Source organism: Oreochromis niloticus, linkage group LG14, assembly GCF_001858045.2.
Source record: "Oreochromis niloticus isolate F11D_XX linkage group LG14, O_niloticus_UMD_NMBU, whole genome shotgun sequence".
Taxonomy (NCBI): Eukaryota; Metazoa; Chordata; class Actinopteri; order Cichliformes; family Cichlidae; genus Oreochromis; species Oreochromis niloticus.
The window spans coordinates 28,551,453-28,570,641 of NC_031979.2; the positions used below are offsets into that span (position 1 = coordinate 28,551,453).

Consider the following 19,189-nt stretch of genomic DNA (forward strand, 5'->3'; position numbering starts at 1 on the left):
TCCCGCAGCCCCCACTTGTCCCACACTGGAGGCTGGGATTAGTTTAAACGTGGCTCATCACTGGCCCTAGTTGAAGCTTCCCAACTGGATTGTCTTTCTTTCAGCTGTTTCTTCTTTGTGGCAACTAAGGACGGATTTGGTTCGTTTTCACACGATGAGGCAATGTGACCGTCCTCACCACAGTAAAAGCAGTACCAAGGGCGCGGTTTTGGATTGGTTTTAGCAAGGCTCTGTGTGGCTGAAACCTTCTTTTTCATGGGGCAGGCCTCAACTTTGGCATTAATTGTTTGGCACTTTGACTTTGACTGCTTGGGCTGATTTTGGTTTTGACTTTCCATTTTCCAACTGTTAAGTTGTGCACTCAAATCAGCTATCTGTTTCTTTAACACATCAAAGTCTGATTCACTGCTACTTATGGTTTGTACATTTGACATGGCCCGGTGCTTTGGATTGTTAGGGCCAGGTTTGCTCTGACCAAGATGTTGTCTCATACGGCTGACTTTTGAAGCTTGCTTGTCTTCTTCCGTGCGTAAAAGCAAGAGTAACTCAGAAAACGAAGGTGGACTCTCTTTCCTTTGTCCTAGCTGGAGGTCACTGATGAGACTGTCCTCCCAACAGCCACGAAGGAATTGCTTTAACAATTGCTTGTCAAAATCTGACACACTGACACCCCCGCGCCGCATAGCTTTTGTCAGACAAACATGTAACCTTTGCAAATAGGCTGATGGTCTTTCTCCTTCATTCTGAAGCGTGTTCATAAATCTTGCATAAAGCTCATCACCATCTTCGACAGCTCCAAACGCAGAGTCCAGTACTTTCAGGTACTCAGGGGGTTTAGCATCTGGGCCTAAATGCTTTGTGATGTCTGTAGCAGGCGACAGAAGGCTGTCAAGTATTCTTTGTGTGCAGTTCAAGTCAGAAACGGCTGGGTCATTTATGAGGACTTCAATACTTGTGCGCCATGTATCGTAATCTGCTTCATTGTTTGGGCGGGGGATGCGCCCAGAGAAGGCTCTAAACCTACTTGGCATGGGCGAGTGTGAAGAGATTTCACTACTGCGCACTACATGTTCAACTACTACCCGCTGGACACTTGGCGGATTAAGCTCAAGTGTGGGATAGAACTGTGTCGGCAAGTTAAGATCGATCAGGTTTTGGTTTAAGGTTGGAGTCGGATCCTTAGACTGTGAAGAATCAACAGCAGGTTGATCGGAGGAATGGTCACCCTGTACATACGAGCTTGTCTCACCTCTGTTAGCAGGGGGAGAAACTGTAGGCTGAGAGGATAGAGGAGGCGCGTTTAAATTAGCTAGCCCCTCTTTGAGCATATCCTCTAGTGAGTGTCCACTCAGGTTAGCCATTTCAGACAGTTGTTTCATGTATGCTCTGGTGACATCCCTTGCATTTGCTGCATACACCTCAGCTAAACTCCTGATTTCAAATGTGATTTCAGGCTGAGCAGAGCTTTGGATAGTATGTGGCAAAAGGGGGTTTAAAGTGTCCATTGCACTGGCATGATTGAACTCAGCTATCATCTGCCTGTGAAACTGAGAATGCGGATCATCTATGCGGATGTGACGGTTAACTGAACCGTGTTTCCCCAGGTAAATAGCTACTTCTTCATCAAGGTCACTGTTGGTAAGCCCTTTTATGATTACTGAGTTAGGGATTTTAATTGCCTCTTTAAGTACTATGTCCATTTTAACAGACTTCAGTTTTGATTGTTTCTTATTGTTGTAATATTTAATAAGATGAGTCTCATGCAGTTTCACAATAACTCCTGGCTGGCTCGCCAACTGTAACACTCATGTGCCTCAAATACTCTAAGACCAAAAGGTACTTCACCCAAATTTGATGCAAAAGAGCTCACTGCTCTGGACCAGTAGGTTCGGCTACGTACAGGAGAGGCAAACTGAATGAGACTCAGGCAACTGTGAGTTTTGAAAATGCCAGCTTTGTATTTTTACTCATCGAGAAACAAAAGAAAGAAAATATGACAAACATACAAAACATTACAAATAAAAGTCTCTGTTTTTGGTACCAGTATTTTCCTCAGTGACAACCCTGTGGCACAATCACAGTAATCACTTTACAAAAAGAAAACTTACCTGGGTGCACCCTTCTAAATGTACAAAGTTCACTTCCAAAATGAACCACAATATCAATTAGCAAAATCCAAATAACAACACTTGGTTGTATCTTCATAGACTTTGTTAATAAAGTACAACAACCATTAAGCTGGAAACATGTATCCAACCGCCCACACCCACTTCCCTTCCTGTTCGTGGGATGTATAGAGTCCGTGAAAAGTCCTTAAAATAAACCGTCCGTAAGTCCAGGGGGATGTGTGTGAAGAAAGGGAACAGCAAGTTCAAAGTGGCGTGGTGTGTTTTTGTTTTGTTGCAACTGGCCTACCACACTCTGCTGTGCAGCACAGAACAAAGTCAATTGGTCCATCAACGGGGTTGGCTCGCCATCGATTACCGGATCCGTTGCAATGCATCAAAAGGAAGATACAAAGGGAAACAAAAAAAACCTGACCTGTCAACGACAGTGTCATAGGACACATTAAGTTCTCATATAATCACAGTTCAAAGTCCTATCACCTAAAATGTATTATTTGCAACGTTACCCATGTTACAAATTGAAAATAAACAGTAAAGCACACACTGTGCATTTGCTTCAAATGCTGTTTTTCAGTAGATTGAATAAAGTTTTCCACAAAATATTTTTAAACAATTATCCAATAAACACTGGAACATTTTGCTTGCAAAGAACTCATGAAAAGTGCAGATAAGCAATGAACTATTAAAATACTTAGCTCACCGATCTCAGAAAAGAAAGGCGGAGCAGCGCGAGATGGCGCAGGAATGATGAAATGGCGTCGTCTCTAACTCCCGACCTTCGTCGACCAAACAATGTAAAAGGAACCAGCTAGTTACTTGTCTTAGCAGTACACATACGATAAAACGATCGTTCATAAGCAGCGAGTGCTAACTCTCCCGTTTATATTATTTTTTTTCCATACCTCGTTTCAGTGAATCGCCGTGTCTTTTTCCTTGCTAGCGTGCTCATGGAGGATTCGCGAGAGAGAGAAGGAAAAGCCTGTGCTCTCTCAGACGGAGATGGCAGGCGGGACCCTGCACCACATTTCAGCAGCTCATTGGCTTAGAGCAACACACGCCTACACCAGAGCAGTTAACTCTTTAACTGCTGCACCTATGGCTTATTCACTATAAACAGAGTGTACTGCTAAGATTAATGGTCCTTTTTTCATTTTGGTATATTTTATCCAAGCCATCCTTAAATATGGGTTACACGCGCACCTATTTTCAATCATCACACCTACTGCTGATCTAGCAACGTCAGTAGTGCCTGTACAACTGTGGGGTTAGGCTCAGGCAACTCTTACCGGGAGACAAAGTGCTTGTATTACTCCCTTCTTCTAGGTCAAAGTTACTCACCAAATGGCAAGGACCCTTTGTGCTGAAAATGGGAGTGATAGAAGAGTCACACAGTTCTTGTGGTGAAAACACGATTCTGTGTCAACTATTGCAAGGTGAAAAAAGTGCCACAGTTTGATGAAGTGTCACAATGAATTGTCACAAGCTCCTGTACTGGTTAGTCACTGCTCGCTTTTTCACAACACTGGATTTAACCAAGAGCTGCTAGCAGATGCCCTTGTCTGCAGAGTCTAAGGGAAAAAATAGTCTTCTCCACTCCGTACGGATTATTCCTTGCCCCTGTCACTTTCCAGCACCTGAAAGACCGGGTGCTGCGTCCGCATGGTGCATGGTGCATGCTGCCGCTTATTTGGATGACATTATCATCCACAATGACAACTGGGCGGAACATGTGCAGCAGGCAGCCGCAGTCCTGGAATCCCTGAGGCAGGTGGGGCTCATGGCCAACCCGAAGAAGTATGGGGTTGGACGGAGGGAGGTACAGTATTTGGGGTACCGCTTGGGAGCCTGGCAGGTGCATCCACAGATGGATAATACTGCAGCCGTCACATCCTGGTCGCACCCCAAGACCAAAAAACATGTGAGTCGGTTCTTGAGGCTGGCTGGTTATTACCTTTGGTTCATACCAGGCTTTTCGGACCTGACCAGCTCCTTGACAGATCTCACACGTAAAGGTGCTCAATATATCTGATCCGGTGGACAGAGCAGTGCCAGAGTGAAAAAACAAGACAAAAAACCTAGACTGAAACCCAAACTAACTACCGTATTTTCACGACCATAAGGCGCACTTAAAAGTCTTAGATTTTCTTCAAAAAGTACGGCGCGCCCTATAGCGCAGTGCGCCCTGTGTGTTGTAATGAGGACGTAGTAGAGAACACCATGAGAACGCTAAAGGGTGAAGTGTGGGCGTTGACTTTATTGCACATAGCTGTATAAAAGAACAGGTATGTGCGTTATGCAGGACATCGTTGTTTTAACAACCCTGAAAATGGCAAAGAGACACGCTTACGAAGCACAGTTTAAACTGAAGGCCATCAGCTACGCGGAGGAACATGGAAATCGAGCAGCGGCGAGAGAATTTAAGATTAACGAATCGATGGTTCGCAAATGGAGGAAGCTAGAAAACAAGCTCCGGCAGGTCAAGAAAACGCAGCTGAGTTTCCGCGGACATAAGGCGAGGTGGCCCGAGTTGGAGGAAAGACTCGAGCGGTGGATCATCGAGCAAAGAACGAGCGGGAGAAGCGTTTCGACGGTCACCATTCGGCTAAAAGCAGTTTCACTAGCTGAAGAGATGAACATTGAACATTTCCAAGGAGGCCCGTCTTGGTGCTTTCGTTTTATGAAACGGTGCCATTTTTCCATCCGGACCAGGACTACGGTAGCGCAGCAACTTCCAGCGGATTACCGGTATAAGGAAAAGCTGGCCATCTTCCGCTCCTACTGCAGCAAACACATCGGCGACAAAAACATCCAGCCCAGCCACATCACAAACATGGACGAGGTCCCGCTCACTTTTAACATCCCGGTGAGTCACACTGTGGAGAAGAAGGGGACTAGCACGGTAGCGATACGCACAACGGGGTATGAAAAGTCTTCTTTTACTGTTGTAAAAAGTGACTCTGACAGTGAAGAAAGTGAACCTGGCATGTTTGATGGAGATTTAGCGCAGCTGTTCAGTTCAGACACAGAGGATGAGGACTTCGATGGGTTTGATTGATGATAAAAATGTGAGTACCAAACTTTGTTTTGCTCCTGCTTTATTTTTAAATATGCACACTTGTATGCTTGTGTGTTGTTGATGATGACGATTACTGGTAATAGAAATGTGAGTAAGGTACCGAACTCAGGTTTGCTCCCGCTTTATTTTTAAATATGCACACTTGTATGCTTGTGTGTTGTTGATGATGACGATTACCGGTAATAGAAATCTGAGTAAGGTACCGAACTCAGGTTTGCTCCCGCTTTATTTTTAAATACGCATACGGTACTTGTATGCGCCCTGTAATCCAGTGCGCCTTATGTGTGTGTTAAATACAGTAATGGCACACATAACTGAGACTGCGCCTTTTAGTACAGTGCGTCTTATGGTCGTGAAAATACGGTAAGGAGAAACTAATGAAGATAACCGTGACTAAACTGTGATAACTATGAATCAGTGATAATAACTATGAAGACAATGGTACCTATGAGATATGGAGGGTGGAAACACAGACAACCTGACAAAGACAGAATGAAAACACACAGACACACAAGGAGGCGATCAGGGGAAGAGGAAACACATGAGGAAACAGCTGACTAGAATGAACATAATGACGCCACATGGGAAGTGAAACTAAATACAATGAACATGGGACACCAGACCTCTTCAAAATACAACAGAAAACACAGGATGCAGACATGACAACACAAGCTAAACAACATAAGACACGCACACATGAAACAAATGAAGGTAGAGGGAGACATAAACACAGGGGTGAAGACACAAGGGGAATCTAATAAACAATGAACTACACAGCAACCTAAGCATGATAGAAATTAACTAGATAAGCTAAAATTAAACTAGAACATAGAATAATAACAAAATACAAATGTATCAGCCCACACATTATACTGAGTCTAAACCCACTTAACTCAGTTTCGACCCCCTAGGTGGGGTGTTAGGTTTGTTACAGCCCAGATACCACAAATGGTTCTAGTGTAGACAGGAATCAGGGAAACTAACAGTAAACCCCTTGCCTGCAGGTTAGAATTAACCAGTAGTAAAAGAAACTACCACAGACAACTCTTTAACACAAACGGAACGTTTACTGAACATAAGGGCAGGAAAAGTAATGTACAACACACCCTTTTAACTCAAAATAATGTCACAGTAACTTAAGCAAACGCAAAATACCTTTTAAAGGGAATAAGTCATTTGAAATTATATTAAATGACTCGAACTCAAGTTGTCCCCTCTCTGTGGTTATCTCACAAATACATCATCTGAAACATGTTATATGAATAGACTAAATATTCACACATTGGCCCCACACACACTCACATTCACAGTTGTTGCAGGTCTGTTTGTTGCTCCCGCTGGACGATGGCGAAACATCCTCTTCTCCCTGGCAAAAGCACAACCAGTCTGACTTACAGTTCAGTTGCTCGGTAGGTTGCTGTTCTTATACGTCTTAAACGGAATCCTCTCTCCGCTTTCCCAGCTATGACCTTTTCAGCGGTCATAGCTGGAAAACACAGTCTCCCACGGTAGTGCAAGCATCGGGAAAAGTTACTTCACCCACACTCTGTTGCGAAGCTTTCACACTGTTACTTTCTACTCACACACTGTTTTTGCTAGTAAACCTCAGTAAAAACTGACTCACTCTCTTGTGTTCAGCTAATCCTCGTGCATCTCTCCGTGCTGTTCTCCTCTCCTCCTCCCCCATCACAACAGATACATATGGTCCGTTCTATGCTACCTTCACAGCTCTCAAGAAATTTCGAACTCTGAACATTATTTCTACTCCCTCCAGAGTTACATACCATTAAATACTTTATGATTAACATCATAGTTTTGTTGCTCTAATTACCTATATTTACTTTGCAACATAGACATATTACAGGGCAAATTACATTCAGGTTACGTTTACATCACATGAAATTAACTGTGAACACCTTACGTCACCGTGTCTGTGAGGGTTCTCAGTCATCCAGGTCATCGTAGTCTAAGGAGCTTGAAAAGAAAAGCGTCTGGACTTCTGAACTGAAGAAGCTTCTCGGATGAGAGGTGAAACGTCTTCAAGCAACTTAAAGAAGTCCAGACGCTTTTCTTTCCAAGCTCCTTAGATTATGTCACTGTGGCATTTAAGTTCATGGGAATTCTGAGTACCTACTTCTAAATTCCCATCCGGGCTACACAAAGAAACTCAAAACACTGGGTCGCACAACCCAGCACTGTGACACCCTGCACTCCCTGTGTTTATGTTTTGTTACGGGACATTTGGGACCCGGAAGTTTGAGTGCCAAGTGCCGTTCACCCCGGAAGTATTGCTGCACTGGAGCTTGCCACATTGCTGCTCATCCGCTGCTGCCACATGTAGCTGATTACAGTCTTTAGTGACATCCCTTCCTGTCCCAGAGCTTCAGTCGATGCTGGACACTTGAGTTCTACTCAGTAGTATGGCCATGGCTTGCTTTTGTAAACATCGTTACCGAAGAGTAACCAAGTCATCACTTGTCTTTTTGGATTTGTTTTTACCAGGAGTCAGGAGCGAAGTATTTCATGGGAGTGGAGCCACAGCTGGGGATTGAAGTTTGTTGTTATCATGATACACGCCACGCACACTCGCACAAGGAGGGATTCAGGAGGAATGACCTTGGGAGCCACAGTGCCAGAGCTTGCACATTTATTTTTCTTTCATTTTTACTGTAAATAAACACACTGTCTTTTCAAGAGTTCAGCATTTGGGTCCTCTCCTTACCTTAGACATAACAAATGATCCATCCCAATTGATCCAAGATGCACAAAATTGCACCCTGAGGGGCAAATTCTAAGCTCCGATTGAAACTCAGACTAACTCAAACTGAGGGTACCTGGACCTGGGGTATAGAGTACATTTGGGGAGTGTGATTGTGTGTACAGTGTCTATTTATGTCTGTTCCCACGTTGGGTGAGTGCTGAGTTTTTGCATATGTGTGCATGGGGGTGGGAATGGATGTTCGTATCTATGTGTGCCTGTTTGTCTGTGTCTATATGTCAGGTCAAGTATTAGACGCCACCTCTCTAGGGACATCTCAGGCCCTTCAAGGTATGGAGGGCTATCTCCCCTCAACACTCTCCCTACTGGTGGCTGATGCCCTCAGACATTGGTGCGTTGGTGGTTCTTGGTGTCTGGGGCTGGGCGCTCAGGTATGCACCGGCTCTCTCTTGGTGGGCCCCTTCGGGGGGTGGGGTGCCCTCGGCCTCTGGGCCTGGGGCTCAGTCCACTCTGGCACAGCTGGCTGCCGGCGGAGCTCACGGGCATGTCACTGCAACCCCCTCTGGCTTCTGCTCCGTGGCTGCTGGGTGACCCCCTCGTCTGGGGCTCTCCTCAGCTCTTTCTGGGAGGGTGGCACAGTTGCCCCTCCGTTGGTCTTCCTTGGACTCTTGCGCACTGGGGATCTCTGGAAGTCTGGAGCCTGGATCTAAGAAATAGAACAAATGGAACAACAATGTGTATTAACTGACTCAGAGGCTTTAGAGACCCGTTGAGTTGCTAACTTAGAAAAGGAGTCTAATGGAAAAAAAAAAATTAAATAAAGAGAATGTGTTTGCAGGTCATTAGTGGGAAGTACTTGGATGTGTGACTGCAGAAAGGAGAAAGCTTTTATATTCTAGTTTACTGGGTCCCACATGTAAATCATGAACCCATTAATTCCCAGTTAGGTCCTGCAGAACAAAAAACTAAAACAGGAGTTTTGTGCTGTAAAAAAGTGTTGTAAAAATGTAATGACTACTCATCACTACTTTTGTTGCCTGTTGAAGTTCAGGGTCTGGCTGCTGGGCTGCTGTTGGCATTCAGTAAGGTTTAACATCGCCCTGTGTTCTTGGCTAACTGAAATCAGCTGACTGTAGTGCAAGTGTGTGCAAATGGGTTTGATATACAAACAGACTAGGAATTGACTTGAAGTCTCATCAGTAGTAAGTGATAATAAAGTCAGTAGAAAATTATTTTCTTTTTTCTTTTGGGTCTTGCTTCAGAGTCGGGACACTGGTAATGCCTTTAAAGGTGATGTCATGCTGAAAACAAAACCTAAATGTATTCATACAACTAAATTCCTCTGGAAGCTATTATTCTATGAAATATATACAATAGTATATCCATTGCATATATACAAAAGTTTTATCTTCTCGTGTTTTCGTGCTGGCAGGCTGGTGAGAGACTATATAAATGCAAATGTTATGAATGCGACCAGATCAATGCAATCAAAATGTGTGAGCAACTGAGGCAACATTTTTTAATGTATTTTTTAATTCTTGACATCATTTTAATTTAACTTAAAATTAAAATGTGAAATAAGGTGCATTTGGCATCACACTGAATTTTGTTGGGGAGGGGGTGCTTTAGCTGGTACTGTAACCTCTAACCTCTAAAAGTTGCTAGAAACAAGAAAAAGCCTGTGTGTTTCTAAGAGCACAGCAGGCATCCATCTCAGTGACTACAAACAGTCACATGACCCAGTTGCATGTGGAAGACGCACAGAAACTTTTGATGGCGTTAGACAAGAGGAAGTTGTCTGTGACTAATAAGAGATCCAGAAGGTGGAAAATTATGTTGCCATTCTAGAGTATGGAGAAGAACATTAGGTGCAAAAAATAAAATCTCCTTTGGCAGCCGCTCTTCACGAGTACTATAGGTGGCTGCTCCCTGAAATTCTGCATTTCTCTTGGTCGCTGGAATATATGTACACTGTGCTAACTGTGTTAAACTTTGCAGAACATGCAAATCAGCACCTTTGTGTTGTGCTTTGCTCAAGGCAGCAGGAAACTGTTTTTGTGTGGTTGAAGCTGTAGAAAACAATGGACTTCAGAAGACAGTTATCTAACACTAAAATAAATATAGATCTGGGAAAAGAGTGAAAAAATGCAAGGGCTGTTGATCTCATAGTTATATTTTTACTGGTTCAATTACATTTTTTCGACAGTGGCTCCAGTAATGGATCTCTTATCAAATTCTGTTAAATGCTGAAAAAATAGGGGGAAATTGTTTTTTTCTAAAAAAACAGTTATTAAAGAATTTATTATTATTATTAGTAGTAGTAATAGTATCATCATCATTAATAATACTTACAATTTATTGAATTGTTAAATATCAGATAAGTTATCGAATCATTTATATTTTTGTTACAGTGATTCTTATCAGTGGATTATCAGTGCAAAGATGTTTTTCAAAATATTAATTATTCCATCATCCATTGTTGCTCCCCATTCACATAACAGCAATAAAATAAAGTTGTATATGTTGTTATATATCATTTGTGCATCTGTATTGATTGAATTCTGAGGAAGTGAACCATCTCATATCAAGAAAAACTTTTCTCTATGTGTAGATACCCTAGAATAAGTGAATACTTTATAATTTAAAAAAACATCATAAACTCTTAACGTTTGTTTTTATTTTAATGTCTCATTTTATAGTTTTGTATAATTTGCAGCTTTTTTATGCATAACAATATGGCATCACAGAACATATACAGAAAGGAGAAATTGCAAAACTACTAATAAATTAAAATTCATCATTATTTACATGAAATTATTCTTGTTATTTAATTATTAATTATTCTTGAAACTATTCCTGTATGGTTTAATAAAATATGAAGGGCAGCATTTATATTTCTGATGTAACTCAAATTATGTTTATTTTGAACAGGATGAAGTAGGCATAAGACTTTTCAGTACAAGAGAAATTTTTCTATCCCTGAGGCCATAGATCAGAGGACTCAGGCACCTTGGAGCAATATTAAACATAATGTAGTTAAAAAATCTGACATTTCGAAATAAACTGAAATCAATCTGAAGTAGTGGAGTTTCAATGAATGGGCGCCACAGCTGAATGAGACAGAGCAACAACTGGAAAGCATGAAGGATCACTGTTTTGCGTCCTTTATGTGTCAACTTCTTTTTCTCTCCTGATGCAGCTTTGGCCACTTTCATTATTTGAACATATGAGTATGCAATAGTGGTGCCCATAATCAAGAAATAAAATTGATACACAGCTGATCGAACATGATCCTGCCATCTGTAAAGAGTAAATGCCTCTACACTACATATCATGGATTGCTTGTAGAAGTTAAGTGAGGCAGAAGCAAAGAACATGGACAGAATAATTATGCAAGGGCCAGAGCTGAGAAGATGAATGATCAGGATACAGTACATAGTGCTGCGTGTGGAGCACAGTTGTCCATGACGCAGGGGCATACAAATGGCCACATAGCGCTCCAGAGTCATTGCTGTCAGAGTAACTGGTGTGACAATGAAGTAAAGAAACACAACACCAGAGATAGCTATACACAACCACACTGGCATTGTAAATTCAAAATTGGTCAATATAAGCAAAACATCCGACACCAATAACAAAACACTGTCTGACAGCAGTGTTACAAAAAATAAGATGTAACGTGCAGATGTGTGAAAACATTCCTTTTTAACAAAGATCACAATGAGCAACATGTTAATGCAAAGGAAAATTATTACCAGGATCTGTACAATAATGACCCGGTCATTGACTGGTTGCTGCAAAAAAACATCATTCACTGAGTTGTTACCTACCATAGAGAACAAACATATGTTTGAAGTACTTCTAAGAGTTCATTAAAGTTTTGTTAATAAATGTAAGATTTTCCTTTTAATAAAAATCAAAACTCAAAATCAAATCCAGTGGAGAAACCTTCCATTCTGTTCGAGAGCCAAACGTCTTCTGCTGCATTTACTGCAGTTTTCTGAAAAATTGACTGTCCATCATTAGTTTGGAGCTTACAGCAACTAAGAATAACAATAACACATGAAACTTCTTTCTACTGTGTTGTCATCTTCCCTTAGCACCTATTCTCCTTAGTATAGATGCCTCTAAATAGGTAATTGATGGTATACTCAGGAGACTTTTTAGTAAACTCAACATAACAGATCTGAAAGAATTGAAAAGTTTTTGTTTGGTGACAAGGTAATCAATTCTGTAGTTAGTGCAACAAGTAAGACTACATCCCATTATTTTAAATAATGGGATGTAGTGTGTGTCCTTTCTTTCTTTCCTCGGCATTGTCTCTTTTAACCTTTTTAATTTTACCTTTTCTGTGTAACGCCTGGACCAAATTTAGCAAGAACAATCACTGATCCTGGGAAAGCACATGAAAAACTGAATACACTGATAGACAGAAATCCGCAATTTATATTTCTCACAGTCCTTGATGAAAATGAAGTTTGTGAAATTGTCAAATAATGTAAAAAATCTGAAATCTTTGGATTGTAATGATATTGAAATGATAGTGGTTAAAAGACTCATTGAGGCTATTATGAAACCCTTTACACACATCTGTAATTTATCATTTCAAACTGGTCTATTTCCAGACAGAATGAAAATAGCAAAAGTTATACCTCTGTACAAATCTGGCAACAAACACCATTTCACAAACTACAGGCCTGTCTCTTTACTACATCAATTCTCAAAAATTCTTGAAAAACTGTTTAAGAACCGACTGGAAAAATTTATAGATAAACATAAACTACTAACAGAGAGTCAGTAAAGGTTCAGATCAAGCAGATCAACATTATTGGCACTATTAGATTCAATAGAATACATCACAAATTCCATAGACAAAAAGCGTTATGTGGCAGGGTTATTTATAGACTTGACCAATACATTTGACACTATAGATCACGATATAGTAATAAGAAAACTGGAACGTTGTGGTGTCAGAAGGGTAGCTTTAGATTGGGTCCTAAGTTATTTAAGTGACAGGAAGCAGCTTGTGAAATTAAATGATGGTTTCTCCTAATGTATGGACATTGCTTGTGGTGTACCACAAGAGTCAATTTTGGGCCCAAAATTCTTCAACTTATATATTAATGACATTTGTAAAGTGTTCAAAGTATTAAAAATGGTTCTCTTTGGTGACGATACAAACATCTTCAGATAAATGATCTGCAGCATTTATCGGATGATATGACTAATGAAATAAGTAAAGTGAATTTCTGGCTTGATAAAAACAAATTGTCATTAAATTTGAATAAAACTAAAATTATGTTATTTGGAAATGGTATTTTAAATACAAATGCTAAGATTCAGATAAACGGTGTTGATGTTGAAAGAGTCAGTAAAAATACATTTCTAGGGGTAATAATAGATGAAAAACTTAACTGGAGAGCTCACGTCAGATATATTCATTCCAAAGTATCAAGAAGCATTGCAATCCTAAACAAGGCAAAGCAGGTATTAGACGGGACATCACTTCATATTCTCTACTGTTCACTGGTTTCACCATACTTACACTATTGTGCAGAGGTCTGGGGCAATAACTATAAAACTACATTACATTCACTTTTTACTCTTTAAAAAAAGCAGTTCGAATCATCCAAAATACAGGTTATAGGGATCATACAAACTCCCTATTCCTGCAATCTGAAATATTGAAATTTGCTGATCTAGTGAAATTCCAAACAGCAAAAATTCTATTCAAAGCCAAATATAAGGAACTGCCAGGTAATATTCAGAGTGTGTGTGTGTGTTTTTTTTGTTTGTTTGTTTTGAAATAAGTAAGTTATAATTTAAGGGGTTTTTGTTACTTCAAAATAATGAAGGTACATACTACCAGAAAAAGCTTTTGTGTTTCTGTGCATGGAGTGAAACTGTGGAACAGTTTGAATATTCAATTGAAACAACATAAAGCAGTTCAAAAAGAGTTAGAAAGATATGATCTTCTTGAATTATAAAGAAAGGGAAAATGTTGAAATTAAGTGATTGTGAGAACATTTCATGATGTGATATCTATATTATATCAGAAATCTGTTTGCTATTTTTATTACAGATTATATCAGTAAGGAAGCTGACTTAATATTGACTGATAACTTATGGCAAAGGGGTGGGGTTAAACGTGTGTATTTCTTCCCTCTCCCTTTCGCTATGTAACTGAATCAAAACAGAAGCAATCTTGAAATGTATCAATTTTGTTTTGTATAGTATTTTTTTCTCTCTTATCTTTTCTTTGCTAAATGTACCTGTATATTGTTTACATGATCGAAATAAATGACTATAAATAGGGAAATAAGAAATACACGCAAATTTCTTGTATGTTATTTTTCTGCCTTTGATTATTCTTAAACTGTATAAAGACCAGTGTTGGTCAAGTTACTTGAAAAAAGTAATCAGTTACTAATTACTGATTACTTCCCCCCAAAAGTAATCCCGTTACTTTACTAATTACTTATTTTCAAAAGTAATTAATTACTTAGTTACTTAGTTACTTTTTAAAAACATGATTTACAACCTGAATAGGTGATAAAGCGATAGATCTTTCAACCCAATTCATCGGTGTTTACTGATAGCAAACTGTGGTATGGAGACGACTGTTTATAATATTTCTAGTGATACTCGAAAGGTCTCATCAAGTCCTGATTTAATTCGATTTATGCTATGTTATCAATGTTTGCACTGATAGCATGGCTGTGGTGTCATATTAATTTATGCTCTCGGTGTTTGCTGATATCAAACTGTGGTATGAGGACCACTGTTGGTAATCTTTGAAGTGATACTCAGAAGGTCTATCTTATAAAGTCCTTATTTTGTTTTATTTAGACCTGGTTTAATTCTGGCCGTTGCAAGGCCTGGGTTGTGTAGCAGCCAACTCCAGAGAGGCTGTCCTGGTGAAGGAGAAGTTCATGGCCCACTTCTCAGCGGAGGGAGCAGTGTCTTGGCAGCCAAAAGAATAGCCTATTTGAAGTCCCAGTGACTTCCCCACCACGGCTCTTTTAAGAGCCACCCACAAACCTCTAAAGAGCGTTCCTGCCTTTTTTACATTTTCTTAATAAATAGAGCTTGCCTCCAAAATAAACTAACCTCTCTTTATTCTCTTAAATAATTGGTCTTCACTATGTTCCTATATGGTAGTATATTTTTTCATTAGTATAATATGAAATAAATTCTACATTTGTCAAGTTGTGTGCTAATATTTGCTGTGTAGTAGAACTGAGACAGTAGTCATTTCAAAAATGTATTTGAAATAATATTACAATTCTCAAACAGAAAAACATTAAACATAAATATATAAAATATAACTATTTACAGAGAGACAGGAATAAAAAGAGCTGGAAGAGAAGGAGCTTTGGCTGGACCTGCCCCTTTGAACTAGGTCAGACCATCACATCACCAGGCTCCTGATTGGTTGTCGCGGCACGACTTGAAGCTGGAGTTCAGATTTTTCCAACTAGAGCGGTAGACGCGATATGCGCGAATGCACAAAATGCACCACACAAACTGCCGCGCTTATTTTTATTCATGCTTCAAACGCGTCAGTCGTGCTACTTGCTTGTGCGACTGACGCATTTTCGCGACGCAAATCTGCTTCTGAATTTTCGCGGGACCCCCAGTCGCGCTTCATCGCGCTCCTCCATTGACTTTACATGTAAACCTGATGCTCTGGTCGCGTTTATCACGTTCGGTGTATACGCACCGTTAGCCTTGCAGTCGCCTCGCCCACCGTGAACCCACACTGTCGCTCTATCCGTTTGTGACTTGAAAAATGAATATGTCGCCTACTTGAAGTGTATCTTGACTATCATGTTTTTCCTCTTTTTATTGACATTGTGCTCTTTTTTATTTCTCTTTTCAGATCAGATTTGTAAATTACCATCCATTCAATAAACAGGTAAGACACTCACATCCTTAAATTATTCTTAGTGTTTAACCATTTACTTATTTGGCTATTTTCAAATATATCACCCTTTTCTTTATTCTGATATACACTGACAATGGCATCACGCTGGTCAAGGATGCGTAAATTAAGGTCAATGGTTGAGGCCACAGAGTCAGAGATACTTTGAAGAGATGGTTGGCGAACAAAATATCCAAAGTGACAATGCTGTAGCACAGGTTGAAGTTAAGCGACCGCGGGTGGCAGTGGAGTTTGGTGTGTCCCACTGTTGTCACCCAGACATAGACAGGCCAGAAGTTACAGGGGACTATGAGCAGATTTCAGAAGTATGTGAGAACTCTGTATCACCGGACAAGGACAATGACTGTGACTTTAGGTTTGGGAGCTCTGACTGCCGTGCATCACCTTTTGATTCAGATAATAGTGATACTAAAGCTGGTGCTGAAGCGCCAATTACTGAGTTCTTAATAACAAGTTTAAGATACTGGGCTTCCACATTTTCAGTCTCGTTGGTGGCAATAACAGCACTCTTGGGAATTTTGCGTGTGTTTCACCCAGACCTACCTAAAGATGCCAGGACAGTTCTCAGGACACAAGGTCAAATAAGGACAATGAAAATGGATGGTGGGGAAAACCACCATTTTGGTCTGGCTAAAGGGTTGGTCTCACGGCTAAAATCCTTGATCTTGCCTGCCAAAGCAGTAAACTTCAGTTCTGGACAATTCTGGCGATTGCAAATGTTGACTACACCAAATCACCATTCCTTGTTGGTCTCTACTGTGGTCTTGGTAAGCCAAAAAGTGTAGTCGAGTACTTGGACCCATTTGTTAAGGACCTAAGCCACATTTTGAAGTATGGCATTATTTATAATAGCTGCCAGATAACAGTTAAGGTGTGTTCATTTGTGCGTGATACACCTGCAAGAGCTTTCATTAAAAACATAAAGGCTCATAATGGTTATTCTGGTTGTGACAAATGTGTTCAAGTAGGAGAATGGAAGAACAAAATGACGTTTCCTGAAGTTAATGCAAAGCTTAGAACTGATGCTGATTTTCAGTTGACGATTGATGAAGACCACCACTTGAATCACACATTGTCTCCTTTAGCCGGTATGGTTAAGATGATTACAATGTTTCCCTTGGATTATATGCATTTTTGTTGTCTAGAAGTGACAAGATAACTCATATACTTGTGGGTCAAGGGCAAAGTACTTGCAACTAGGCTGTCCAGTCGGACAGTAGGTGAAATTTCTGAAAAGCTGAAAGGTCTGGGGCCTTATACACCAAATGAGTTTAACCGCAAACCAAGGGAATTGTCAGAAATAGATAGATGGAAAGCAACAGAGTTGCAAAATTTTATGTTGTACACAGGGCCCGTAGTGCTTAGGAATAGCATACCAGTTGAGTTCTATGATAACTTTATGTTGTTTTCAGTAGCAATGCATCTGCTGTTATTTCCTTGTCTGTCAAATGAAATGGTCGATTGTGCCAACGAATTCCTGGTGTCATTTATTTGTCACTTCAGTGAATTGTATAGTAGGCATGAAATCACATACAACATACACCAGCTGACACACCTGTCAGAAGAATATCGACTCTTTGGGCCTTTAGATTACATCGCTGCTTTCCCCTATGAAAATTACTTAGATCAGATTAAACATCTCTTGCGAAAGCCTCACTTGCCTTTACAAAGCCATCACCATCAAGAAAAGCACAAAAATTAATGCATCAGCATTATGATGGGCCACTTGTGGCTTAAATACAGCATTCAGAACAATACAAAAAAGTAGTGACAGAAAAGTACATCCTGCCTTTAGGGGATGGGGATAACTGTGTGCAGGTAGTAGATGACATTGCTTTAATCCGTAACATTTTGAAAGTTGATGGTGACACATTTATTATTTTCCTAAAGTTTTGTCAGAAGGAGTCTTACTACCAGTATACCGTCATCCAGAATTGGATGCTTTAGAGTGTGGCAGCTGAACAGCAGTCTTGGCATAACAAAGCTCCATAATATTACCAGCAAATATTTTCTTTGTTTAAATAATGTTCTTCTTTACAGGTTTCTGTAACTTAAGGAAAAAGTACGCCAAAAGAACATTTACAATTAGTTCTGACTGTTTTTAATTTCATTTCTTCAGACCAAATCCCGTATACAATTGTACCAACTCTGAAGATGAACAGCCTCCAAAAAAAAAGGTTTCCCCAGGCCCCTCGAGTGAAAATACCAGGTAATAATATACTGTCTAGACCTGTGTATATATCTGTGTGTGAGACAAAGAACCTTTGTAGACAAGTTGTCACTAATCTTAAATATTAAAAAAAAAAATCTTTTTCTAAACAGACCCCACCACTCTGCAGTCTGCCCCCCCTGCGCACTGATAGCAACCGTCATAGTGCCCCGCCCAGCTACCGGCACCTTTCGCCGGTAGCTCCGGCCCAACACACAAACTGACACGGCTATGCGATCTCCCCGGCCTGTAGAGTCTGCTTTTAATGCCTTCGGTATCGATGGTATGCTTTACAAAATTATTACGCTGCCTCAAACTGTCATTGTACTCATCTCTTCAAAGCACCAATTTATACTGTTGAATATCATGTTATTTTGATTTTTTTTTTTTTAGATTCCAGACAGTCTGTGAGGCCACTATTGCTAGGCAAGTACTAAAATCTTGGATTTTAACACTTTACATTGGGTTAACTTTTATATGTGAAAGGGAAAAACTTACAGCAATTCAAACTCAAACCTGAATGCAGAATGTGAAGCCATCACTTATGGATATAGTAGTTTTTCGCATCACACTGCTTATTTATCACAAGCCATTATTTTTCTTGTAATTGTTCTTTGACACAGATGTGGCCTTACATAAAATTTTGGGAAAACTAAATGTTATGTCTCTGTCATCAATTTCATGATGTCAACACACAAGCACTTGCATACACATTTCAGACATAAGACACGCTAATTCGATCTCTTAAAATGTCTTGATAGGTGAGACGCTTTTCGTTGATTGGAGGGACCACACTGGAGGTGCGAGTCCGTCGTATACTGGCTTATGCCATTACAAACGAACTGGCCACTGTACTCAACTGGGCGGGGAGAAAAAACAAGGACCAGACAAAGCAAAAGAGGGCATTTAAAGAGACAGCGCTGTGCAGATGCATATTTGGTAAGTTTTGCTGTTTATGGTTGTTTTATGAGCCTAAAGTGAACAATAAAGGGATCAATTGATGTGCTGGGTGCGTTTGCCATTTCCTGTGTCAGGTCTTTGTTAGATTTCTTTGTCTTTCTTAATAACAAGATTTTTACTTCCTGTTACTCTGGAGATAGAGTTTTAGGTCTTT

The 19,189-nt window shown here is 40.2% G+C and overlaps 2 protein-coding genes and 1 long non-coding RNA gene across 4 annotated transcripts; 1 reads left to right on the forward strand and 2 right to left on the reverse strand.

Moving 5' to 3' along the window:
- LOC109194642 (zinc finger CCHC domain-containing protein 12-like) lies at window positions 1-3,314 on the reverse strand. Of its 2 annotated transcripts, XM_019345350.2 has the most exons (3): window positions 3,029-3,314; window positions 2,827-2,902; window positions 1-2,541 (listed from the first exon to the last, which is right to left on the reverse strand). In XM_019345350.2, the coding sequence occupies exon 3, from the start codon at window positions 1,698-1,700 to the stop codon at window positions 39-41; it is 1,662 nt and encodes a 553-aa protein (XP_019200895.1). In that variant the 5' UTR covers window positions 1,701-2,541; window positions 2,827-2,902; window positions 3,029-3,314; the 3' UTR covers window positions 1-38. The 2 variants fall into 2 exon arrangements, with proteins under 2 accessions (XP_019200895.1, XP_019200894.1); XM_019345349.2 differs by having other exon boundaries at window positions 2,827-3,314.
- Window positions 3,315-10,839: 7,525 nt separating this feature from the next.
- On the reverse strand, window positions 10,840-11,754 carry LOC100692565 (odorant receptor 131-2-like). The gene has a single exon (XM_003455943.1). The coding sequence runs from the start codon at window positions 11,752-11,754 to the stop codon at window positions 10,840-10,842; it is 915 nt and encodes a 304-aa protein (XP_003455991.1).
- A 3,730-nt stretch (window positions 11,755-15,484) lies between these two features.
- LOC106096576 (uncharacterized) lies at window positions 15,485-18,502 on the forward strand. Its single transcript, XR_001222957.3, has 4 exons — window positions 15,485-15,839; window positions 17,986-18,075; window positions 18,189-18,358; window positions 18,469-18,502. It is a non-coding gene; the product is annotated as an uncharacterized LOC106096576 (long non-coding RNA).
- The last annotated feature ends 687 nt before the right edge of the window (window positions 18,503-19,189 follow it).